Below are 26,868 nucleotides of genomic sequence, written 5' to 3'. Positions count from 1 at the left end.
ATGAAAATCTTTCTTGGATGTATCACGCTGAAGATCTTGGGCAGAAATTGGGTGCCGCTGTCTTCACTATAAGAATAATATCCGACTGAGAAACGTATCCCAGCCATTCAGGAGCAAGACAACAGAACTATAATGTACTTTCCGCTTCAAGGCGCAGTGAACGTACTGGAGCGTGTGAGAGCGGCAGCAGGTGGAGCAGCAGAATGCGAGGCAAAGTCAAAGAAAAGACGAAGTCTTGCTCCAGCAGCGCACGACTTACGTTCCCAACGACAAAATCGAGCAGCTTCTGCACAAAGTCAATTACATGGAGCGCATCGGCACCGGGTCAACTGTCCACCTCGCAACGTGCATGGCAGCTGGAGTTGGACTTTCCCTTGAGTGTGCCTAGTCTAGAGTAGGCTGCGGTGGGCGCTTGACGCCAGAGGGTTTGCTTAGTGCAGTCATCGACTGCAGCGGCCTCTTGCGCTGTAAGCAACTTCTGTCGGGCTCTTCCTCCCAGCGATATGCCCTGCGCTGGTCATATCGATATCTTCATGCAGCGCCAAGTCAAACATACCTGCGTCTTCGTAGTTGTCGGATGACGATACCATGCTTTCCTAATTTCTTTCCTGATATACTAATTCCTTGACTTCTTTTGTTTATATATTTTCTAGGATCATTTTATAAACTACCTACTCGTTCCATAACATTATATCTTTGGCTCGCATGGTCCCATGAAACCAGGTAAATAAATAAATTAAAACTAAAATGTTGTTGTGGTCTTCAGTCCAGAGACTGGTTTGATGCAGCTCTCCATGCTACTCTATCCTGTGCAATCTTCTTCATCTCCCAGTACCTACTGCAACCTACATGCTTCTGAATCTGTTTAGTGTATTCATCTCTTGGTCTCCTTCTACGATTTGTACCCTCCACGCTGCCCTCCAGTACTAAATTGGTGATACATTGATGCCTCAGAATATGCCCTACCAACCGACCCCTTCTTCTAGTCAAGTTGTGCCACATATTTCTTTTCTCTCCAATTCTATTCAGTACTTCCTCATTAGTTTTGTGATCTACCCATCTAATCTTCAGCATTCTTCTGTAGCACCACATTTCGAAAGCTTCTATTCTCTTCTTGTCCAAACTATTTATCGTCCACGTTTCACTTCCATACATGGCTACACTCCATACAGATACTTTCAGAAACGACTTCCTGACACTTAAATCTATACTCGATGATAAAAAATTTCTGTTTTTCAGAAATGCTTTCCTTGCCATTGCCAGTCTACATTTTACATCCTCTCTACTTCGACCATCATCGGTTATTTTGCTCCCCAAATACCAAAACTCATTTACTACTTTAAGGCTCTGATTTCCTAATCTGATACCCGCACCATCACCCGATTTTATTCGATTACATTCCATTATCCTCGTTTTGCTTCTGTTGATGTTGATCTTATATCCTCCTTTCAAGACACTGTCCATTCCGTTCAGCTGCTCTTCCATGTCCTTTGCTGTCTCTGACAGAATTAGAAAGTCATCGGCGAACCTCAAAGTTTTTATTTCTTCTCCATGGGTTTCAATTCCTACTCCGAATTTTTCTTTTGTTTCCTTTACTGCTTGCTCAATATACAGATTGTATAACATCGGGGATAGGCTACAACGCTATCGCACTCCATTCCCTACCACGGCTTCCCTTTCATGTCCCCCGACTCTTAAAACTGCCATCTGGTGTCTGTACAAATTGTAAATAGCCTTTCACTCCCTGTATTTTACCCCTGCCACCTTCAGAATTTGAAAGAGAGTATTCCAGTCAACATTGTCAAAAGCTTTCTCTAAGTCTACAAATTCTAGAAACGTAGGTTTGTCTTTCCTTAATCTATTTTCTAAGATAAGTCGTAGGGTCAGTATTTCTACGGAATCCAAACTGATCTTCCCCGAGGTCGGCTTCTACCAGTTTTTCCATTCGTCTGTAAAGAATTTGTGTTAGTATTTTGCAGCCGTGTCTTATTAAACTAATAGTTCGGTAATTATCACCTCTGTCAACACCAGCTTCCTTTGGGATTGGAATTATTACCTTCTTCTTGAAGTCTGAGGGTATTTCGCCTGTCTCATACATCTTGCTGACTAGATGGTAGAGTTTTGTTAGGACTGGCTCTCCCAAGGCTGTCATTAGTTCTAATGGGATGTTGTCTGCTCCCGGGGCCTTCTTTCGACTTAGGTCTTTCAGTGCTCTTTCAAACTCTTCACGCAGTATCATATCTTCTATTTTATCTTCATCTACATTCTCGTCCATTTCTATAATATTGTCCTCAAGAACATCGCCGATGTATAGACCCTATATATACTCCTTCCACCTTTCTGCTTTCCCTTCATAGCTTATTACAGGATTTCCATCTGAGCTCTTGATATTCATGCAAGTCGTTGTCTTTTCTCCAACGATCTCTCTAATTTTCCTGTAGGCAGTATCTATCTTACCCCTAGTGATATGCGCCTCTACATCCTTACATTTGTCCTCTAGCCATCCCTGCTTAGCCATTTTGCACTTCCTGTCGATCTCATTCTTGAGACGTTTGTATTCTTTTTTGCCTGCTTCATTTACTACATTTTTGTATTTTCTCCTTTCATTAATTAAATTCAATATCTGTTCTGTTACCCAAGGATTTCTATTAGCCCTCGTCTTTTTACCTACTTCATCCTCTGCTACCTTCACTATTTCGTCTCTTAAAGCTACCCATTCTTCTTCTACTGTATTTCTTTCCCCCATTCTTGCCAATCGTTCCCTAATGCTCACACTGAAGCTCTCTACAACCTCTGTTTCTTCCAGTTTATCCAGGACCCATCTCCTCAATTTACCACCTTTTTGCAGTTTCTTCAGTTTTAATCTACAGTTCATAACCAATAGATTGTGATCAGAGTCCACATCTGCCCTGGAAATGTCTTACAATTTAAAACCTGGTTCCTGAATCTCTGTCTTACCATTATATAGTCTAAAATAAATTAATAATATAATATAGAGAGTTTACGTCATACTTGATACAGTCGTTATTTGAGGTAATAACATAGATTTTGTCGCGGTTGGTAAAAAAATACGATAAATAAATTACGAGGTGACGTGTCTTGGTGTTTTAGATGTTAGGCTGTTTATCATAGAGTCTGTTGCACAGGTTCGCGGTTCGGCGAGCGTCACGGCAGCGAGGAGACTTTAAGACGTTACTGAGCCCTGTTTTACAAGCTCTCATAAAGTACATTTGATAACAGATATGCAATTAATTGAAAGAGGGCGTTCTAATGTAATAATAAGTCAACATTTCATACACGAAACGGTAACATCAAGTCCCAGACGGCTTGAATATTTAGAATAAATGCTGCCGATTTTCGACGTAGACTGTACAACAATTCTCCTTCCGACAAAATGTATGTCACATATGGCCAGGACAGTAAAATATGAAAGAAGCAAGACACAAAGGAATTAAGGACGTCAGCTTCCATCGGGCGTTGATTTAAATTAATGGGGAAAGTTGAAAATCCGTGCAGTAACAGGATTCGAACATAGGTCTCCTGATTGCAAAGGCAGAGACGCTGACAACTGCGCCATCTGGACACAGTGATCATCGAAGCTGCACAAACTACCCTAGCATTCCTCCCATCGGACCCAGATTCTCATCTCACAACATACGAATAAAATTCCATGAAACAGACATTTGTTAATAGCAAATTCTTCCCCTCCACAACAAACACTGTCTATCAAGGGACAAATCTTATCAATGTGGTACCTTCAGATGAAACACGTGTTTGCGCTAAACTGTCTTTACATTTAACATCAACCCGAGGTCTTTGTATGACATGGATACTTCAGGAAGCGTTATAAGCTCGAGTCCCACAACACACGATCATTCACGCGATAGAGAAAACGAGAGGTTAAACAGTATTTACGTACCAGATTGCACTATTATTACAGAAAAATTTAAAGAAAAAACTAATACAATTGAAGGCATTTACCATAGCACTCCTCGAACACCCGACAAGTCACGCAGTTTCCACAATGCTCGTGCTAAGCCTCCGGGCTATCACAATATGCCCTCGTTCAAACTCAGTTGCATCGCGCACCTTCTCCATTCTACACACGGACAGCACTATTGGTTAAAAACAGTCTTGGTTGCAATTTTAGTTTTTTATTTTTCAACTACGCGTTTCGCCTTATTTAGGCATCTTCAGGTTGATCTTAATTTGGTATTTCTTAGACCGATCCTTTAGACAGTGTAGGCAAACGGCATCGTTGATTACATCAGGCCAAACATCGTCTTCGTTAAACTCAGTAAAAACAGCACCCTCGCTTTTACTGCATTCACCGGGCGTGTGTCTGACTAGCAGTCATTCCTCACCTGCTATCGCCTGGACTAGATTATATCGTATATATGGTCATAATGTTCTGGATGATCAGTGTACATCACTTAGGAGAGGACTGCGAATTATCACTTCAATGTGAATGCACACCACGCTCGAACTCTTACGGGAATCTGCGAATTGCCGCGATTAATGATAATAATGCGCAAGGGGGACTACATCAGAAGTGTGTGGTTAAGATGAGGATTTTGTCTGAGGGGAGGCGTGCTACGAAAGTCCGTGGTGGCGATGACCGGTGTGTCCGGACGGCACAGTGGTCAGCGTATCTGCCTAGTAAGCACGAGACCCAGGTGCGAATCCCTCTCCGGAAAAAATTCTCAACTTTCGCCATTGATTAAAGTCAGTGTCCACGGACAGCTAGTCATTAATTATCGATTGTGTCTGCTCTTTTTGACATGTCCCAAAGAACAGACTACACATATAAATATGAAAGATTAGGGTAGTAGTGGCACACTATTTGCAAATTGAACGGAGTACGTAATGGACAATGGGGATCCACAGTATATCACAGTCTCGGTTTATTTGTGAATTCAAATATGTGTACAAGTTTAAGTTACCGACTACATCGTGCATCATCTTCGTCAGGAAAAATTTACTATTATGACTGCTACTGCGCCAACAATTTATAGACATAGACGCATTGCTATCGTCACAACCGCTGTTCCGCTTGAAGCTGTTCTCGCACGTTCTAATTTCTACTGCTTCTTTAATAACAGTATGCCAGTATGCGGAAGCGTGATACTATATTGTAGTTTCATTTAACATTATTCTGTGTTTACTGGTGAGCCTAGGTTCAGCAGCTGTTGGTTTCTCAAGTTGCTGGTATTTAATGTGTCTTTGGTGTTTTGCAAAACGGAACGGTCGGTAACGGTACAGATAGACTGATCGATCTAGTCGCTTCCACACTCATTAGGCGTCTTATAAATTTCAGGGACCATAAGGTCGAGGCTGTCCTTAACCGGGTGTCCTTTATTTTCTTGGATGGATGGAAAATAAGCTTCATTCTTGTTATCCACAGAAACCTATCTATTTTGCTAGATGGAACCTCACAGAAAGGAAGGAGTACAACAAGTAGATCGTCACATGATTTCTCAACGTTTTCTTGTTTTAGTTTCTTTCCTTTCTTTATATCTCAAGCCCCATAGCCATTATTTCGAAATATGTACTTCAGACGCTTAACCTAGTAATGCAGCTGGCCTTGTCACACATACTTGTAGTTCTATGCACAGAGTTTCAAAATGCCTGCTACAGGCTTGTATGGGTTGTAGATAGAACTTAGTAGAAAAAGTCCTTATGAGGAACCCATAAAAAGAAATGTGCAATAAATTATTTATATTAGATAAGTTTGAGAATCGAATCACTTTCAGATCTACCACATCACAGTACCCACACAAACTGACAGAAGGGCGCCGTAGTCATCCCTATTGTAATTTGACAGCGCATACTACATTGATGTCCAAAGCTCCTAAACTGAAGGATGAAAGTAAACTCTACATGATGCGTCACTGCCAAGTAACATATCTCGATGAAACTGGGACCATACGTAGAATGAACTGCTACGTTATAACGTAGGAGGTAACTGAATGAAATACCCAATGAAACGATTAGAAATAACAGTTCTATTCAAAGCCAATAATTAACTTATGGCACCGCAATTTATGGTGATCCCGTGAACATTACAAAAGGTAGGACATGATTCCTAACAGGATACGTGTTCACCACGGGAAGCACTCCATGCTCTGCTTAACAAGTGACCATCAGGACTGGTAGGGATTTCTTGCGGTAGGCCGTTCAGTACGTAGACCAGCGGCGTTACCAACTGCTGGATGGTCGTTGGCGCATATGGATGTGCTGCAATACGTCTCCACACCACAGCCCACACGTGCTCGATAGGATTTAAGTTGGGGGAAAAGAGCTCTTCCACTTGCGCTGTTCAATGCGGTCGAACATTGTCTCCGTAAAAATGAAGTCAGGGCAGAGCACAACCCTGAAAATACGCATATAGGGAAGGAGTTCAGTGTCATAGTAACGTTGACCGGTGAGTTTACCGTGTTCAACGATTTGCAGGTCAGTACGGACCATCGCAAACGCAGCCGCCGAATTGCAGATGTCAACAGAGAACAATGATCGTCGGGCGAAGAGAACGACTCCACGCAGTCATCCTGCCACTGTGGAGCAACAGACTGCGTGCTTTGCAGTCTTGTTAAATGTGGCTGCAATTGCAGCTGCTGTTATACGTGCGTCCTTTCTTACCTGTTGCACAGTGTATCGGTCATCTGTTGCTGTAGGTGACCGTGGTCGACCACCTCCATTCCTTAGGGCAGTTAGCAACGCTTCCCACGCACGTGCAACAACACTATGAGCAATACAAAACTCTTGCGCTAACCTCGTCAATATTTCGTACTTCTCCCAGTTTCCCGATGACAATCTCCGTGCCAAGCCAACCAAATGTGGTCTCAAGCTCGTGTTGTAATGAAGAACATCACCACAGTGCACCGTTAACTGCTCACTGGCTGACAGACACTCTGTTCCCGCCTCTTCAACCGCCTCCTGTTGTGGGGCCAGCCCCAAAAAATGTTTCAAATGGCTCTGAGCACTATGGGACTTAACATCTGAGGTCATCAGTCCTCTAGAACTTAGAACTACTTAATCTTAACTAACCTAAGGACATCACACACATCCATGCCGGAGGCAGGATTCGAACCTGCGATCGTAGCGGTCGTGCGGTTCCAGACTGAAGTGCCTAGAACCGCTCGGCCACACCGGCCTGCACCAGTCCCATTTGGCGCTATACATTGAGGTGATGAAGTCATGGGATAGCGATATGCACGTATACAAAAGGCGGTGGTATCGCATACTCGACGTATAAAAGAGTAGTGCAGTGGTGCAATTGTCATTAGTACTCAGGTAATTCATATGAAAGGTTTCCAACGTGATTATGGTCGCACGACGAGAATTAACAGACTTTGATCCCAGAATGGTAGTTGGAGCTAGGCGCAAGAGACATTCCCTTTCGTAAGTCGTTAGGCAATCCAATATTCTGATATCCACAGTGTCAAGAGTGTGCCGAAAATTCCGAATTTCAGGCAATACCTCTCACCACGGACAACGCAGCGGCCAAGTGGCTGAGAGCAGCCGGCGTTTGCGTAGAGTTGTCAGTACTAACAGACAGGCGATAGTACATGAAGTAACCTCAGAAATCAGTGTGGGGCGTACGGTGAAAATATCCGTTAGGACAGTGCGGCAAAATTTGGGTTAATAGGCTATGGCAGCAGACAACCGACGTGACTGCCTTTTCTAACAGTACGACTTCTGCAGCGCCTCCTCTGGGCTCGTGACCACATCGGTTGGACTGTAGACGAATCGAAAACCGGGGCACGATCAGATGAATCCCGACTTCAGTTGATAAGAGCTGCTGGTAGGATTCGAGTGCGGTACAGCCCCCCAAAGCCATGGACCCCAGTTGTCGACAAGGTACCATGAAAGCCGGTGGTGGATCCATAACGGTGTTGGCTGTGTTTAGGTGGGATGGACTGGGTCCGCTGGTCCGATCGCTGACTGGAACTTCTTATGTTCGGCTACATGGAGACCATTTGCAGCCATTCATGGACTGCACGTTCTCAAACAACAATGTCATGTCATCAGGCCTCAATTGTTCGCGATTGCTTTGAAGAATATTCTGGACAATTCTAGCGAATGATTTGGCCGAACAGATCGCGCGGCATACATCCCGTCGAACATTTATGGAACATAACCGAGATGTCAGTTCCTGCACAACATCCTGCACCGGCAAACACTTGCACAGTTGCTGACGACTATAGAGGGAGCATGACTCAGTATTTCTGTAGAGAACTTCCAGCGACTTTCTGCACTACGCCAGGCGGAAGGAGGTCCCGACAGGATATCAGGAGGTATCCCATGACTTTTGTCACCTCAGTGCAGTCATACCGACCTCACGCCATGTGTTATACACCTTTCTGTGCACGACTGCGAGAGCTTTGGCAACTTCTACTACATTTTTATTCATTTCCACCTAATAGTTAATATGTTATGATGCTGTATCTATCTAGTCATTAAGTTTTGCAGAGCAATGTATTATCGCGCGATCTCAACAAAGACTGCGACAAACTGGTAAGTTCACAACTAGGAGGTTGACTGAGTAGCTCCACGGAGACGCAGCACTCTCAACTTTGAAGAGGACATCCACATCACGTAGAAGAGAACTCGAACGATTAACTGCTCCATAACTTCGGTGGCAGAGCACAAACGTACCCTCATCAAAATACCCATAAAACGAGTGTGGATGAAATATAGCGACATTTAATGCGCGTTTATCAAAATTTTCTCGCAGCATGACCAATCGCGAGCCGTCTATAGGCTATAAGTAATCACCACAACAGCAGCCACGACCGTCACTTGCTTGTGACGAACACGATAAACCATTTCTTAATAAACTCAAAGCTGTACCTATATTTGACGCGTCGTTCAAACCGAGAATGTTATATACTAAAATGCCGTCGTGTGGAACTTCGACCTCAGACGTGTAAGGGGCGATCAAAGAGTTTCGGTTCGAAGGCCATACAATCCGGAATTTCTGTGCCAATCGGACACAATCGCCGTGAGAACTAAGGCAATCATTCCACTGAAGCACCATGTTGAAGGTACCCGTTTGGTAAAACACCGTATCCCGTCGCGTGAAAACGTCCGTAACTGCCTGTTGCTCATATTCGTCAAGGAGGAATCGTCGACCCTCCAAGGCTTTCTTAAGGACCGAAGAAGTGATAATGGCACGGGCAGAGATCATGACTATAGGGCAGGAGTTCGAATGTCTTTACTTAAGTTGGTGTAATTCTACTTCACCTTTGCGATATGGGGATGTGCGTTATCATGAAGCTTCATCACCCCTTGTCGCCCAATTCCACAACGGTGGTTTACGATAGACCTGCTGCGCCACACGCTTTCTTCATTCTCCGGTGGATGCCTGTCGGTATTTGTCATTGACAAACCAACAAAAGCACGTTGGTGCTGTTTGCACGTATTTGCTAATAACTTCGCTATAGTCCACTTTTCCGCATTTGCCGCAAGCGCGTCGTAAAGACACGAATGCCACAGTAATACCTTGCCTACATGGAGGTACTTACATACCCATATCGGAGTCGCGCTACGTTACATGCAGGAAGTCCTTCGTAAGAGTCGTCTGGCGCATTTTCTCCGGTATTTCGCAGCTGTTTGCCATTTCGTTTTTGCAACGTGTAGCTGTAGTCAGCCCAAACAAATACTGTTTTTCAAGTCTTCGATGCGACGCACATCGCCGACGGGAAGTGTCAGTTTGTTTACCGTTACAAACAAAATTACTCTTAAATCGGAGTATTACGCATCCATTAGAGAGAGCGTTCCATAGTTGGTTTAGAGCGATATTCGTTTTATCGATATCTTTTAACAGGAACAGTAAAATACGAAAAATAACCAGCACCGCCCTGGCCCGCGACGACTGCTAACGCAACGCAGAAGCGCTGCTCAGTCGCTGCTGTCGTACTGATTATTCTTCGTGTTCTACTATCTCTGTTAATATGTATCGATAAAACGAATATCGCACTAGACTAATTTGAGACCGCTCTGTCTAATGTGTTGGTTAAATTTCAATTTATAAATCATTTTGTTTGTAGCAGGAAACAAACCGGCGTTTCTCGTCGGCGTTGGGCGTCTTATGAAAGATGAGTAGCATTAGTTTGGGTTGACTCCAGCTACACACTGCAAAAACTAAATTGAAAATATCTGCAGAAACACCACAGAAAATGCGCCTGACGACCCATAGGAGAGGCTCCCAGCAGACGCTGAAGTAACGCCCTTAAACTGAAACTTTTTGATCGCCCCTTGGATAATGCTCTCGTCGTGGATTGTATAGTAGGTTGTGAAGTAATAGCTTCGATGTAGTCTCGATAAAATTACGTTACGACGTGTCTTACTGGTATAGATAGAAAGCCACTTAGCAAACTGTGGTACACAGGTTCGCTGTTCGGCGAGAGCCACGGCAGCGAGGAGGAGGAGGCGGCGGAGGAGCAGCTGGAGCAGGCGCGCAGCTACCGCGACACGCTGGCCGGCGCTCACCTCGAGTGGCGAGACGCGGCCGCGCTCGCAGCAGACGCCGTCCTCAGCCTCGAGAACGCTACGCGCGCCTGGCTCGAGCTCGACTCCCAGTTAGTACCACCGCCTACGGCTTGCCGCACCTACTTATACTTACCACCTCAACTTCGTTACACAGTACTAAATAACATTTTCTTTTCCCGCTACTAGGAGACTGCTAGCCTTTATCAGTTTTCATTTCACGAACCGTCATAGCATTAGTCTCATGCTCTTCCAACGCTATTTAACTTCATTCACTTTTCAGCTACACTGCTGGCCTTTAAAATGGCTACACCATGAAGGCGACATGCAACAACATTCTGCAGCTACATACATACTCCGAAAGCCACTATTCGGTGCGAGGCGGAGACATTGTACCACTGCTGTTGTACACCCTAATCGAGCGAGAGTAAACAACTACCTCCGTACAAGTCCTAATTTCTCTTGTCTTCGCAATCCTTACGTGAAATGTACGCATTGGGCACTACAATCGTTTTGTACCTCAGCCGCAACCAGTTCTCTAAATTTTATCAGTAGTGTTTCGTAAAAAGACTGCCGTCTATCCTCTAGGGGTTCGGATTTTAGTTCACGAATTATCTCCGAAATACTCCCACGTTGGTCTAACAGCAGGATTCCTCTGAACTGCTTCGACGTCTTCCTTTAATCTGACATGCCAAACACTGAAGTAATATTCAAGAAAGGGCCGCACTTGTGTTCTGTACGCGGTCCCCTTTACAGATGAACCAAACTGTCCTAGAATTCTCCCAATAAAATGAGGCCTTCCTTACTACTGTCCTCGCGTGATCATTCTATTTCATATCACTTTGCAAAGTTATGCTATGTAAATGGCGTGACTGTTTTAAGCAGTGCATCAGTGTATTCGAACGTTTAGACATTTTTTTTTTCCTACTCACCAAATTAACTTAGATATTCCGACATTTAGAGCAAGCTGACACTCATCATACGAAATAAAAATTCTAAGTCATCATGTAGCCTCCAATAGTCACTCAACGACGACAATTTCCCATACACTCACTACAGCACCATCAGAAAACAGTAGCAAATTGTTGCTCACGCTATCAGTCAGATCGTTTATGTTCGAGTCTATAGAGAACAAGAGTGGTCCTGACGATGACCTTGCCTCTGTCATGAATGGTTCAAATGGTTCAAATGGCTCTGAGCACTATGGGACTCAACTGCTGTGGTCATTAGTCCCCTAGAACTTAGAACTACTTAAACCTAACTAACCTAAGGACATCACACACATCCATGCCCGAGGCAGGATTCGAACCTGCAACCGTAGCAGTCGCACGGTTCCGGACTGCGCGCCTAGAACCGCGAGACCACCGCGGCCGGCTGTCAATAATGGTGAAAATGCCCGTGTTGACGCAGTAATTGTATTTATTACAACACAGTAATACCCTTCTGACATGTATGCACTGTCTTCAGCGATTAGCAGCTCTGAAAGTCATGAAATTGATTCATATATTGTAATACATATTAGCTTCAGCTACCTGTGACAAATGAAAATTTGTGCCGCACCGGAAATCAAAACACAGACTTCCCATCCAACATGGGCAGTCGCCTTTAACACTGCGGCTGTGCGAGCACGTCCTCAGGGCCCGTCCAAAGCTGCATATGTCACGCGGTCACAGTTAAAAAGTTCGAATTTTCGTGAAACTAAGCATAGAGAGACCTCGGTTATTATATTGTATCGTCATTTTAGCCCCGTCAGGCGCAGTTATATCATTAGTGGTGACAGTGTCTATGTCGATGCCGTAACTGAATTTATCAGAATACAGTGTCCTTCAGACATGCTTGTTACAGTTATAGCACCAACACAGTCACTGACACCATTAATAGTATAATGACGCCTGGCGGTACTAAAATGACGATGCAAAATAGTAACGAATGTCTTCCTGTGCTTAGTTTCACGAAAGTAGGAGCATTTGGACTGTAACTGCGTGACATATGGAGCTTTGGAGTAGCACTGGGGGCGTGCTCATCGGAAGCGGGAAATCCAGCGTCGAGTCCCAGTCCGGCACAAATTTTCAATTATCACAAGCAGCTGACGCTAATATGTGTTCACCATATGTGAATTCATTTCATTCACTATCGTCTCTGATGTACGCTTGCTGTCCAGGACAACTTACTGGGTTGTATTACTTCAGACCTCATCGACCCATTTACACATTTGTTAGCGGTGTGAAGTGTACTATATGCTTGGATATGCAAATGATTAGCTTTCAGTGCAATCACACAAAGTAGGTAAAACTAATGCCATCAGTCTGCAACAACAAAATAATTAATCAGCGAATTTATATTCAGAAATCGCCTTTGAATCTTGGTTGGTTGTGAGAAGCACATGTAATGCTTTTTATAGGAAGGAGAATTTTTATCAGCACGTGTCGGAATTCAATAGCGGCAGGTTCACGTGCTATCGAAGAGTGCAGTCCATCTTTCCGCGATATCCCAGTCTCGTTGCTTGGGACCACACGGCTGTTTTGCGAATATGGAATGGATGGGAAAACGAGGGCCACACTCAGTGCCGTGCAGGATCAAATGGTTCAAATGACTCTGAGCACTATGGGACTTAACAGCTGAGGTCATCAGTCCCCTAGAACTTAGAACTACTTAAACTTAACTAACCTAAGGACATCACACACGTCCATGCCCGAGGCAGGATTCGAACCTTGCGGCCGTAGCGGTCGCGCGGTTCCAGACTGAAGCGCCTAGAACCGCTCGGCCACTCCGGCCGGCCGTGCAGGATCTCTATGGTTCGACGCGACTAGCGCTCCAGAGGACAGACCAATTTTTAACAAAATCGTACAGCCACGCCATGCACCTTGTGTCAGGACAAGGGCTTGTATATAGCAAGAGGAGATGGGCTAGTTTGTAGCAAGACAAGTCTCACTATTGACAGTGCGAAAACGTCTGGAGCACCACGAATCGTCTGCACGGAGACCGTTACTGCAGCATCCCTTGACGAGGCAGCAGAGGGAGGCATACCGAAAGTGGTGAATCCAACAACAAAACTACATACAGGAGTGGCACTTTGTCGTCTTTCCAAACGAATCCGTGTTTTGCGTACAACATCACGATGGATGTTTCCATGAGTAGGGTCTCAGAGAAGAACGAAAATTCGGGTGGCTGTTCGTTCCGGTATTCTCTAAAGTTGATCACTGTAACATCCAAGCTGACGGACGACATGCTTCTATTTCATTTGTACCAACGTTCTTTTTCTATTTTACGTGTTATTAGCCAAAATTTTGGCTTTCAAAGTTTCGTCAGCATGCAGCAATTTAAAAAAAAGAAAAGTGCATCCAGCTCAAGTTAGTGTTTACGGAAGGGAAATAAGGAATAGGTTGTTTTTTTTCGGGGGGTCATCCTAACATTTAACTGAAGTCGTTTAGGGAAACTAAGGGAACTTAAAGTCAGTGTGGTAAGATCGTTATATTTTGTAATATTTGGGATAACGAGTTCGTTGAATATACTTAACTATCTAGAAAAGTAATATTTGTCAGTGATTACAAAAGTTTCTGAGAAGAAAATGTGTTGACAATTTCTCGTGAAATACAGATATGGAAGAAATTGGGTGATATTTTGGTTATGGTTTTCCTTTTACACTGGCTCCTTGTGGTATGACTTGTACGTGCTTCGTGTGAATGCATCTCGCAGTTGATCCTAGAGTGACAGTAATTCCCCTGGAAAGGTCGGAAGCAGACATTTCTCAGTTAAGGCCTTTGTACTACTAACGAAATCTCGATTGCTGGCTTTCCAGTCACCTAGCATTTCGTCTGGGAATAGTCTCTCATAATAACTTTGAAATAAACAAGCCATCTGTTTCCTCACTGGTCACCGTAAAATTATTTTATGTTCTTGAACTTTTTTGTGACGTGACTAAACCATCTGGCAAATTCACGTGTGGAAAACCTTATCCCTCTACATTCCATGGGGCCAAAATCCTTATCACAAGGTACGTACGAGTAACCACCGCAAAAGGAACATGAGGTATATTTCCGTAACAGCTAACATAGAGTGCTTAAAGAGATGACAACGTAATATGATACAGAAACAAAGGTGAGTAGAAACACAATCCACAGCTTATTGTTTAGCATAGCATTTAGTTGTCTCCTGTGTTCCAATAATATGGATCACTGAATAGTGTCATAAGTAACAGTTGCACACATTGAGAAATGTTTGTTTTCGGCACTAGGCCCTAGCTGAATTTCAAAGAAAGTATTGTTCAATGACAGCTGTTGTTAAAGGATCACATTACCGTTCCAGAAAAGAAAAACAAAGGTGATCACCAAAATTTTGGGTTAAGCATTATTGCTTTCACTGACTCGTAACACGTACTACTATCTCACTTAGGTGTATTTTATCTCACGTTGCAGGCCTGAAGACAACCGTTTCACGCTGGCAGTGTCAGCACGCAACTCGCTGCTAGAGGCTGTGGTATACGTGTCTCTGGCCCAGGCACTTCTGCCGGGTGTTCAGTTTCCCTACTGTACGCCTCGGGATCTCCTCACTGTCAGTCAGGTATCTAACAATCTTCCTTCTGTGTACTTTGCCTAGCAGAAGAGCACAGTTCGGCTCATTGTACCCTCCTTTTAAATGCTGGATTGGTCATCACTTCGTGCTTTATCTAAGCTGAGTTCTATTTAATACTAGGTATTTAATGTAGAAAACGGTAATAAATAATCAACAATAAAACCTGCTTTTCTTAACGCAATAATCACTTATTTACTGTACAAGTATGGATATGTATCCACGGAACTCCAAATCTCTATCTGATAGATTACCTGTCAACAGCATTCTGTACTCTAATTCTTGGAAGGAGAGTTGGGAACTTTGGTTTGTAAACTGACAGGGAGCCTGGTCATTGTTGACTATACAGTCGTGAGCAATATCATTAGTGTGGCGATGTCTTTCACCATCACAAAAGTGACGATGTGTTGTGGCATAAACTTCATATGACACTAAACACGATACGTAGAAGTTCCGATCCTTGATCGTTCAACCACGGCCCACGGCTCACAGAGCCCAGTCCAAGTCATCTACATATTGTTCAATGGCATCAAATACAACGCGTGACTCGTTGGAGGCGGCTACACGGGTAGCGGGATTTGTGGCCTGCACTGGGAGGTTTTATAGAGGGCCTCGGGGAAACACAGTAAGGGTTAGGAGTCGAAGTGTGCACGTCGAACACAGGAAGATAGTAGATCTACGAACCTTCTTATAACATTTGTCGTTGCTGTGTTGAGGAAGTACCTGCTCTCAAAGCGCTAATAGAAATCACTAATAGTCAAATCGTTATAGGTACTAAAGGCTGCCTAAAGCCGGAGATAAGTTCAGCCGAAATTTTTGCGAAAAACCTAACGGTGTTCTGATAGGATAGGCTACATACAGTTGGCGGTGGCGTGTTTGTTGATGTTAGAAGTAGTTTATGTTGTAATGAAATTTTAGTACTTTGTAGATAGTTCATGTGAATTAGTATTGGTAGACGTCATTCTTGGCCACTGGAATGAAATAATACTTGTATTCTCCCAATTCAGACGATACAATTGCAGAAACGTTCAAAGGAAACTTCAGTTTAATTTCAAACTTGTACAGGACTCATACAATTAAAGTTGGCGGTTACTTCAGTTTACCATAGACACGTTGACGAAAGTACGTGTTTAAATCCGGAAGTACGCATAAAATATCATCCGAAATTTCCCTAAACGCATTCTCTGAAACGTATTTCGAGCAATTAATGCCTGAGCCGACTCGCGAAGTAAACGGTTGTGGAAACACATTTGACATCTTAGCAAAAAATAATCCTGAGCTAATAACGAGCATCAAAACGCATACAGGGATTAGTGAACACAGGGTTTTCGTAGCGAGACTGAATACCGTAACTCCTAAATCATCCAAAAATAAACGAAAAATATATTTAATCAAAAAAGAAAATAAAAATTAGCTTGACGCCATAGTCACAGAGATCTACACTCCTCCCAAATTAACAAAGTAAGTGTATGCTAGATGCGTCTTGAATTCGAAGAAATAGTCGAAACAGCAATTGAAAGATTTGTACCAAATAAATTAACAAACGGCGGAGCTGTTCGTTCCGGACACTTACAGAAACAACGAAAACAGCACGCCAATTACAAATGAATGCAAAACCCCCAAGACTGGTGATATTTTACAGAAGCTCGAAATTTAGCGCAGACTTTAATGTGAGACGCTTGTAATAGTTTCCACAACGAGTCTTCGTATGGAAAAATGGCAAAAAATTCAAAGTAATTCTGATGAAATATAAATTATGCTAGTAGCAAGACAAGTCAATGTCTTCTCTGTACGATAGCAATGGAAATACTATCGATGAAAGTGCTGGAAAAGCAGTATTAGCAAACACAGCCTTCCGACATACCTTCACCCAAGAAAACAGAGTAAATCCTCCAGAATTCGAACCAAGAATAGCTGCCAATATGAGTAACTTAGAAGCAGATATTCTCGGAGCAGTGAAGCAACTTAAATCATACGATAAATGCAAATGCTACGATTCAGAATCAATACCAATTACGTCCCTTTCAGAGTATACTGATGCAATAGCTCCATACTCAACAATCATTTACAATCGCTTGCTCGACGGAAGTCATAATAAATGACGATCATTTCTCCCTATGTAGGTCAGCGTCCAAAACATATTTTTGCATTCAGCGGAGAAAACTGGTGATTGAAATTTCATGAGACGATCCCGCCGCAACTAGAAATACCTTTGTATTAATTATGTCCACTCCAGATCCTGTATCATGCCAGTTACAATCTCTCTCCCCTGTTTCTCGATAATACAAAACGTGCTGCCCTGCATTGAACTTTCTCTATGTACTCCGTTAATCCTGTATGGTAAGAATCACACACCGCGCAACAGTACTCCAAAAGAGAACGGACAAACGTAATGTAGACACTCTCTTCAGTATATCTGTTGCGCCTTCTAAGTTTTCTGTCAATAGAACGAAGTCTTTGGTTCGCCTCCCCCACAACATTTTCTATGTGTTCTTTCCAATTTGTTCGTAGCTGTATTTCCTAGGTATTTAGTTGAATTTACGGCTTTTAGATTTCATTGATTTATCTTGTAACCAAATTTTAGCAGATTCCTTTTCGAACTCATATGGATTACCTCACACTTTTCATTATTTAGGGTCAATTGAAATTTTCGAAAGATACAGATTTTTTATAAGTTGTCTTGCAATTGGTTTTGACGTTCTGATGACTGTACTGGACAATAAACGACAGCATCATCTGCAAGACGGCTGCTCAGAATGTCTCCTAAACCGTTTATATAGATAAGGAACAATAGAGGGCCTGTAACACTACCTCGCGGAAGCATGTTGAGTAAATGGTTCAAATGGCTCTGAGCACTATGGGACTAAAGGTCTATGGTCATTAGTCCCCTAGAACTTAGAACTACTTAAACCTAACTAACCTAAGGACATCACACAACACCCAGTAATCACGCGGCAGAGAAAATCCCTGACCCCGCCGGGAATCGAACCCGGGAACCCGGGAAATGTTGAGTATGGTGAGTGTAAGGGAAATCAGAGTTCTCACTGAAAAATATAGGTGTTCCGTTTCCGCAGACTATTCGAGACTGGAATAACAGAGAATTATTGCCAGGCACTTTGCAGAGTAGTCGTGTAGATGCAGCTGTAGAAATGAAGCACCTAGAAGCCATGGTCGAATATCAGTGCAACTTCATAGAGATCGACATCATTTGCAGGTATGCAGATTATGTGGGATACTTAAGGGGCGTGAATAGCGTCAGTGTTGAATGGTACCTGTGAAGGACACGGAGATGCCTTACACTCGTATCAGAGAACATTATCTGTACATCACAGATTGAAAAGGACCTCATAGTGGGTCATAGTGGCCAGCTGGAGAAATCGTACAGTATCCAGATTTTTGGGGCATTCAAATGTGACTGTGTCTCAATGCTGGACTGCAGAAGAACATGAGGGTAGTGTAACGGCAGGATCTGCAGCCAAAACTCTTGTCCAGGACAATAACAGCCGTCTCTATGACTCACAGTCGTTGAACGGCAGACAGAGCACCTAGCAGGAGCGAGGTGCTTCTGTTTTTCTGCACATTCGTGTAGCAACAAACAGGCCTACGTCACTACCCTCTGTTCTAGATGCTTCCACGTGATGTAGAAACACGAGTTCTTCTACACGGTCAGTCCCAGAGAGCTGAATTTAACTCCTTTCTCCCACCCCATACCAGGTATTGCTTACTACCAGTTCAAGTGTAGAGTAGCCCCAATTCCATCCCTACCCCCCTCAACGTACAAGTTCATACTAACGGCAAAAGCACCAATGAGAAACAGGGCGACGGAGGGCAGTGCCAATCATGAGCCAAAAACTCAGTGTGTGAGCCAAATGCTAGTAAAACAAAAAAGGAAGTGCAGCTAGTATAAAGAAGCAAATGATGTTGTGAATGAAGTAGGACAGAAAGCAGAAATAGTTGTAAATCAATCAGCGCTTACGTTGCAGCCAGTTTACTAATAGATATGTGAAGAACCGGATTTTTCTAGGGGTAAAAAGTGTAGCGGCTTGAGCCACAGTCAAGTATCGCATCCAGGAGATGGAGTTATGCGTCGTCTTGTCAAAGTACGGATAAACAGGATGCCGTACGCGAAGAATCGTCTGCACGTGCTCGCCGGTAAGAGATGGACGAATTGTCAGGAACCCCTCAGCATACCACGTTATCATTCACCACCTGACTTTACAGTGCAACGTCGTTAAGTGGCATACATCGCCTTACATGGTTTCCCATGTTCTCGACCCTGACATTAGCTTTTACCAACGTGCGCAGCGGCTCAATAACTGTTCTTCTCTTCGTCCTTTCATCGCCTGATAGCGGTGTTACTGAAACTATTATAATCTCTATGCCCCTGTACCTGTGGTAACCAAAGGTACAAATTGGGACTAAGCATCTGTATCCTACCGTGACTGGGTGGATCTGAATTGCGTAACTGATTATCAGATGTTATTGTTCACCATCAAATTGGCGAATGATTTACTGCAATTCATCCAGCGTATTTCCTCATCTTCTGCTGGCCTTTCATGCCGACAGCCTATACAAAGTCTAGCTACATTCTAGCCACGTGGCGAGCCGATATGTTCCATTCGCTGTAGCGACATTAACGCTCTCACTCCAGCACAACACCGATGTTTAATGGAACTGCTTATGCGTGCTTACTACCTGCTCTCTTACAGTTCGGTTGAAAGCTTATCACAAAACTTCCTGGCACCCTATCTTTTCTGAAAACTTTTGGTTTCATTTTCACCTATTGATTATAACTAAGATCAGTGACAATGAGGTTCCTAATAATAATAAGATTTCATCTCATGTACTTTCCCGGTGTACTATTTTACTTATTTATTTACCAGGATCCCTGGGAACATGTGAACCAAAGCTACTTGGCCATGAAATGAGTCTGTACATAGCTTATTGAATGCTGATAAATAATAATTTATAAATAATACAAATAAAAACTTAAAGAATTAATAAAACACGAAAACGTAGACAGCATATGAATGAAAAACAATTTCCACAGAAAGCTTCTCAGCTGCTGCGAGTAACTCCTGTACAGAACAGAAGTGTGCCACAAGAGAATGTTTCAACTTCGATTTCTTTCGATACTCCTGGAGGCCTATTGAAAATGAAACCCGCTGTTTAGTACAAACATTTACACCCGTTAGTCAGAACGTTATGAGCACCGACCTACTGTTGACATGTACGCGTACAGGCGATAGCAGCGTCAGCTGGCGAGAAATGACTGCTAGTCAGAAACACGTACGGTGCATGTAATATCAACGACCGTGCTGTCCGTGTGCAGAATGGGGAAAGAGCACGATCTGTCTATGTTTGACCGAGAGCAAATTGTGATGGCCCACACTCGGTTGGTTGATTAGGAGGAGGGGACCAAACAGTGTGTCATCGGTCGCATCGGATTAAGGAAGGATGAGGAAGGGAGTCGATCGTGCCCTTTCAAAGGAACCATCCCAGCATTTGCCTCAAGTGATTTAGGGAAATCACGGAAAATCTAAATCAGGATGACCGGACACGGGTTTGAACTGTCTCCCTTCCAAACGCGAGTCCAGTGTGCTAACCACTGCGTCACCTCGCTCGGTCGGAGGCTCGGCACAAGCATTTCGGAAACTGCGCGACTTGTCGGGTGTTCAAGGAATGCTGCGATGAATGTCTCCAACAGTTGCCGAAACCAAGATGAAACCACGTCCAGACGTCGTGAGGTTGGGTGGCCACACCTCATTACAGATATCGGATGTCGTAGGATGGGCAGACTGGTAAAACCAGACAGACGGAAAATTGTGGCGGAACTAACAACAAACTGTAATGCTGGGCTGAATACAAGTGTGTGTGTGAACACACAGTTCACCTAACGCTAGTAACGATGGGCCTCCGCAGATGGCGACCCACGAATGTGCCAAAGCTAACATCACAACATTGGCAACTACAACTGAAATGGGCACGTGATCATCGGCACGTGACGTTGGCACAGTGGCAGAGCGCTGCATGATAGTCTGATAAATCACGATACCTTCTTCATCATGCCGATGGGAGGGTGCGAATCCATTGTCTTGCAGGAGAACAGCTACTTGTCACCTGTACCGCAGGACGGAGACAGGCTGGCAGCGGCTGTGCAGTACTCACATGGGCATCCATGGGTCCATTGGAACTCTTGCAAGGCACTATGACGGTCAAGGAGTATCGTACACTGGTTGCAGACCACGTACACCCCTTCAAGACGATCATGTTTTCCGACGGGAGTGGCATTTCCAACAAGATAATGCGCTACGTCATAAGGCCAGGAGTGTGATGGAGTTTTTCGAGGAACACAGTAGCGAGTACCAATTGGTATGCTGGGCCCCCCAGCTCGCTGGATACTAACCCGATCGAACACATCTGGTATGTGATTGAACGTGGCGTCATGAGTTAATCGCCTCCCGCCCCAGAATTTACGGGAATTAGGTGACTTGTGTGGGCAGATGTAGTGCCAGCTCTCTTCAGCCACCTACCAAAGCCTAATTGTTTCCATGCCACGACGTATCGCCCTGTTACCCGTGCCAAAGTAGGACATACTCGGTATTAGGTCGGTAGTTATAATGTTCTCGCTGACCAGGGTATGTACAATGCTTCAGGAAGGGTCATCGAGGTGTACAACGTTTATTCGTCTAGTTGGTTGGTTGGTTGGTTTGGGGAAGGAGACCAGACAGCGAGGTCATCGGTCTCATCGGATTAGGGAAGGATGGGGAAGGAAGTCGGCCGTGCCCTTGTGAAAGGAACCATCCCGGCATTTGCCTGGAGCGATTTAGGGAAATCACGGAAAACCTAAATCAGGATGGCCGGACGCGGGATTGAACCGTCGTCCTCCCGAATGCGAGTCCAGTGTCTAACCACTGCACCACCTCGCTCGGTATATTCGTCTAGTATTCACCGAATTAAAACTGTAGTGTCTTCTGACTGCGTCAATATTACCGACTACAAACCCAAAGATGGAATATATGTACAGGGTTGGTATAGTTAGAATTTCGAGCCCCTTAAACAACGGTCTAAACGAATCTCGCGAACGAATACCGCATGACAGTCTGACCACACGATTCTGGGCTAGGAATATTCTTGATAAATTGCACAGAGTTGCCCCAAAATATGACACTATAACATATAAGAGAACGAAGGCAAGCAGAGTAAACAAGTCCTCGTGTTTCTATAGTGAATATAGCAGCATTCAGTTTCTACAAATGATCTTGAACCTGATCTCCCAAGAATGCGTTTTGTTACAGTTAAGCGTTAATTTATTCTTCGAAAGCCACGTGCCGGCTTTGGAGTGATAAGATTACATCTGAAACTTCGCTTCATGGATTGCTTGAGATGACATTATCTGAGGTACCACGTCCGAAGTGGAGTGAGAGGCAGACAACAGTGGGTGAAGTGAACTCCAGTTCCGCGAGAAGTTGCGCCAGTTTTAGGAGGATAATGTGATTGGCTGTGACCACACGAGCAAGCGAGCCATATATCTAAAGTTCATTTATTAATATTTTATAAAGTATAATTTCAATTTAATTATCAATCATATCAGTTAACTTCTGAATAGTAACTTATCATTCGCTCATTTAAGATTCCATTTTTAACCATTTTTGTTAACATCGGAAAAACGATATTCAGACGAAGAGATACAGTTCACCTTACAAAACGCGAAATTAAATTCCGAGGTGCGCACCGCATAAAAAAATATTAAACAGTAACGACTCTACGTGTAAAGCAGAGAAGAAAAGAGTAAAAGCGCAACTTAGTTTGGAATGTAATTTCTCCAATGTTCGAGGTTTATTGGTGTTTCGATGAAGAGCGTTCAATAAGGAATGCAACAAATATTATTACTTTTCTCGGCCAGTTTATTTGGTTGAAAACATGCAGAATGCGGATTCTTTCCCGCTTCAGCCCCTGTACCTTCATGAAATTCCGATAGTTGGCGGCGCTATACGTAGGCCTCAAATCAGCATCTTTTACGGAGATGCATTACACGCGAGAGCTGTCACTGATTTTCTTTTGCTGAAAAACCAGAACATCGCACATATTCATAGGCGCCTGCAGAATGTCTATGAAGATCTGACAGTGATAAAAAACACGATGAGTCTTTCAACGAGGCGTCTGTCATCATCACAACAAGGTCCCTCAAAACCTCCCTATCTACTCCGTACCAGCCGGCCGCGCAAAGCTGTGACTCCACCAATGATGGAAAGAGCGGGCACTCTCATTCGAAGTGATCGAAGGATCAGTCAAACGCCTCGCTGCACAACTGGACTTGTCTGTTGGTAGTGTTAACACACACCTCCACCATTTGGGGTACTCAAAGCTGTGTGCAACGAAGGACAATCTGCGCGGAATTACTCGCGTGTTACGAGGCTAATCCTAACAGTTTCTTGTCCAACATAGTGACAGATGATGAAACATGCGTTCATTACTTCGAACCGGAAACAAAATGACAATCCATCAAAGAAAAACTTCAAAGCCGCACGCTCAGCCAGGAAAGTGATGGCGACGGTCTTCCGGGACTCTGTAGGTGCTATTCTGTTTCATGTCCCCTCTTATGGTGCAACGATCAACACTGAGGTGTATTCTCACACCCTCAGGCAACTGAAGAAACGACTTCATCGTGTTCGTCGCCACAAAAATGCAAACAAACTTCTTCTTCATTACAATGCAAGGCCTCACACAAGTCTGCGCACCCTAGTGGAGGAGCTCACAAAACTTCATTGGACTATTGTTCCTCATTCGCCTTACATCTCGGATCTCACACCTTCCAACTTCCATCTGTTTTCCCCAATGAAGGATGTACTCTGCGGGAAGCAACACGTGGATGATGGGGAGGTTAGTGACGCAGCAAGACGCTGGCTCCGACATCGACCAGTAGAGTGGCACCATGCAGGCGTGCGGGCTCTGCCAGTACGGTGGCGTACAGCCGTCGCATTGAACGGCGATGATGTTAAAAAATGCAGTATTTTAGCCATAAGAGTGGCAAATTATGTGGTGTATGGGAATCCTGAATAAAATCAACCCGCATTCAGAAAAAAAATGTATTCCACAATTTATTGAATGTCCCTCGCAATATGGCCTTTGGTACGTGCAACTTTGTAGGAGCCCTTTCGTAAAATACATTGCCTGCCATTTAATGCTTTGTCTGCATCGTGATTCGTGTGATTACGTAAGTTACATAAAATCTGGCATCTCAAAATTGGAACTTGACAGATTATTTCGTAGAACTGAGAGCCTTGGCCATCTCACTAGCGCCTTGCAGCCTAATCTTGAGAACAACGGATTGTGTACCTGAGCGCTACATCTGCTCTGGGACAACGACATCTTCACAAATTTCAGGTTGATGAATCAACACAGTATATCAGTGTTCAACCTTGATGCAGTAGAATACACATAAGATCTGCACGTGTCCTGCAGTCATGGTACAAATGGGAACTACACTACTGGCCATTAAAATTGCTACACCACGAAGATAACGTGCTACAGACGCAAAACTTAACCGACAGGAAGAAGATGCTGTGATATGCAAATGATTAGCTTTTCAGAGCATTCACACAAGGTTGGCTCCGGTGCCGACACCTACAACGTACTGACATGAGGAAAGTTTCCAACCGATTTCTCATACACAAACAGCAGTTGACCAGCGTTGCCTGGTGAAACGTTGTTGTGATGCCTCATGTAAGGATGAGAAATGCGTACCATCACGTTTCCGACGTTGATAAAGGTCGGATTGTAGACTATCGCGATTGCGGTTTATCGTACCGCGACATTGCTGCTCGCGTTGGTCGAGATCCAATGACTGTTTGCAGAATATGGAATAGATGGATTCAGGACGGTAATACGGAACGCCGCGCTGAATCCCAACGGCCTCGTATCACTAGCAGTCGAGATGACAGGCATCTTATCCGCATGGCTGTAACGGATCGTGCAGCCACGTCTCGATCCCTGAGTCAACAGATGGGGACGTTTGCTAGACAACAACCATCTGCACGAACAGTTCGACAACGTTTGCAGCAGCATGGACTATCAGCACGGAGCCCATGGCTGCGGTTACCCTTGACGCAGCATAACAGACAGGAGCGCCTGCGATAGTGTACTCAACGACGAACCTGGGTGCACGAATGGCAAAACGTCATGTTTTCGGATGAATCCAGGTTCTGTTTACAGCATCATGATGGTCGCATCCGTGTTTGGCGACGTCGCAGTGAACGCACATTGGAAGCGTGTATTCGTATCGCCATACTGGCGTATCACCTGGTGTGATGGTATGGGGTGCCATTGGTTACACGTCTCGGTCACCTGTTGTTCGCATTGACGGCACTTTGAACAGTGGACATTACATTTCAGATGTGTTACGACCCGTTGCTCTACCCGTCATTCGATCCCTGCGAAACCCTACATTTCAGCAGGATAATGCACGACCGCATGTTACAGGTCCTGTACGGGCCTTTCTGGATACAGAAAATGTTCGGCTTCTGCCCTGGCCAGCACGTTCTCCAGATCTCTCACCAATTGAAAACCTGGGGAGAGCAATGGACGGTGAACTTTTTGCCTAATCGCATAGTGTTCCAACTCATGCAAAAATGTTGTGTTGTCCACAAAAGCAAATGTTTTTATTAAATAAAATACCTGCAGTCCTCAGTCTATTATTTAGCACTGCTAGTGCCTACAAGAAATATAATATGTAGAATTTTCTGTGGATACTCCCTTTCGAAGCAAAATTGAGAGTTTGGCAGCAAATTATGTGTACTGAGACGTGCCACTACTCTCCTCCGGAAATTGACCACACCTGAAAGGTACAGTGCAAAGGTATCTGATTACAGAACTAATGTATGGTGTACTAATTACAATCCTACTTGGAATTTCATCATACCCATGGAAGTCATTACCCTTTAATGATGTAGTGCTTGACTCCGTTTCATTTTTGCTTGTTTCCTGTAACTGGGTGTTATATAGTAGACTCTTCTAAGATTGCCACATATTTAGCTGTACCAATAAAATGTTGATTTAATTTTCCCTCTATTGATAAGAAGTGGTTTTAAATATTTGGCATAACTCTGGTGGATCGCTAACAATTTCATTGTCCAACACAGCACCAAAATTCTGCTGTGACACCTCGTTTTCAGTTGAGTATGTGGTTTTAATTTTTTTCTGAGACCTTTCTACTTTCTTCGTGAACGCGCTGTTTCAGCCTTTCTGACGACGTCCCTAAGAACGTCGCAATATTGTCTGTAGTAAAATTCTGTGATCGGAAACTGACTGTCCTTAATATCATGATACAGCTTCCATTTCCCCCAACATGATATTCTAATGCAATTAGTTATACAGATCGGTTGTTTATCAGTACTGAAATGTGCCTACACTTTGAACAGAAAATATCTGTTAAAGAAAATGATAAAGATTTGGAGAAAATGTGCTACATGTGTCTCTATTGATCCATTGTGGACATGGGACATTGGCTTGTCAAATATTTAACACAGAAATTCCTCAAACAACCATGCAAATTGATAAATTATTTTACTTATTTTTCGCCACCAGTTTCGGCGTCTCAAAATTCCATATTAAGGTCCCATAAGCACCTCTCAAAAAGTATCGATATTGGCATACTGGTGCCATCTGTTTCTAGATGTCGTGAATTCTCAACTGCTTCCTTTGAAGAATTAACTGTAATTGGTCCTTTTTACAATTGGTTTTATTTTGTTCTGAGACCTTTCTGTTCTCTTCGTTGCAGTCAAGTCATTGAAGGAAGTACTTGAGAAT

General features: G+C 43.8%; 1 protein-coding gene across 1 annotated transcript in view; it reads left to right on the top strand.

Annotated features, from left to right (window-relative positions):
• The window catches only part of LOC126249329 (uncharacterized), a 462,872-nt gene that overhangs the window by 253,878 nt on the left and 182,126 nt on the right, over positions 1 to 26,868 (top strand). Inside the window, exons 4-5 of the mRNA XM_049950984.1 lie at positions 10,394 to 10,583; positions 14,907 to 15,051. Coding sequence (XP_049806941.1) covers positions 10,394 to 10,583; positions 14,907 to 15,051 — 335 coding nt within the window. The remainder of the gene's footprint in view (positions 1 to 10,393; positions 10,584 to 14,906; positions 15,052 to 26,868) is intronic.

Source organism: Schistocerca nitens, chromosome 3 (genome assembly GCF_023898315.1).
Source record: "Schistocerca nitens isolate TAMUIC-IGC-003100 chromosome 3, iqSchNite1.1, whole genome shotgun sequence".
Taxonomy (NCBI): Eukaryota; Metazoa; Arthropoda; class Insecta; order Orthoptera; family Acrididae; genus Schistocerca; species Schistocerca nitens.
The sequence above is the reverse complement of the archived record's forward strand: the minus strand, read 5'-3'. Positions and strand labels throughout refer to the sequence as shown.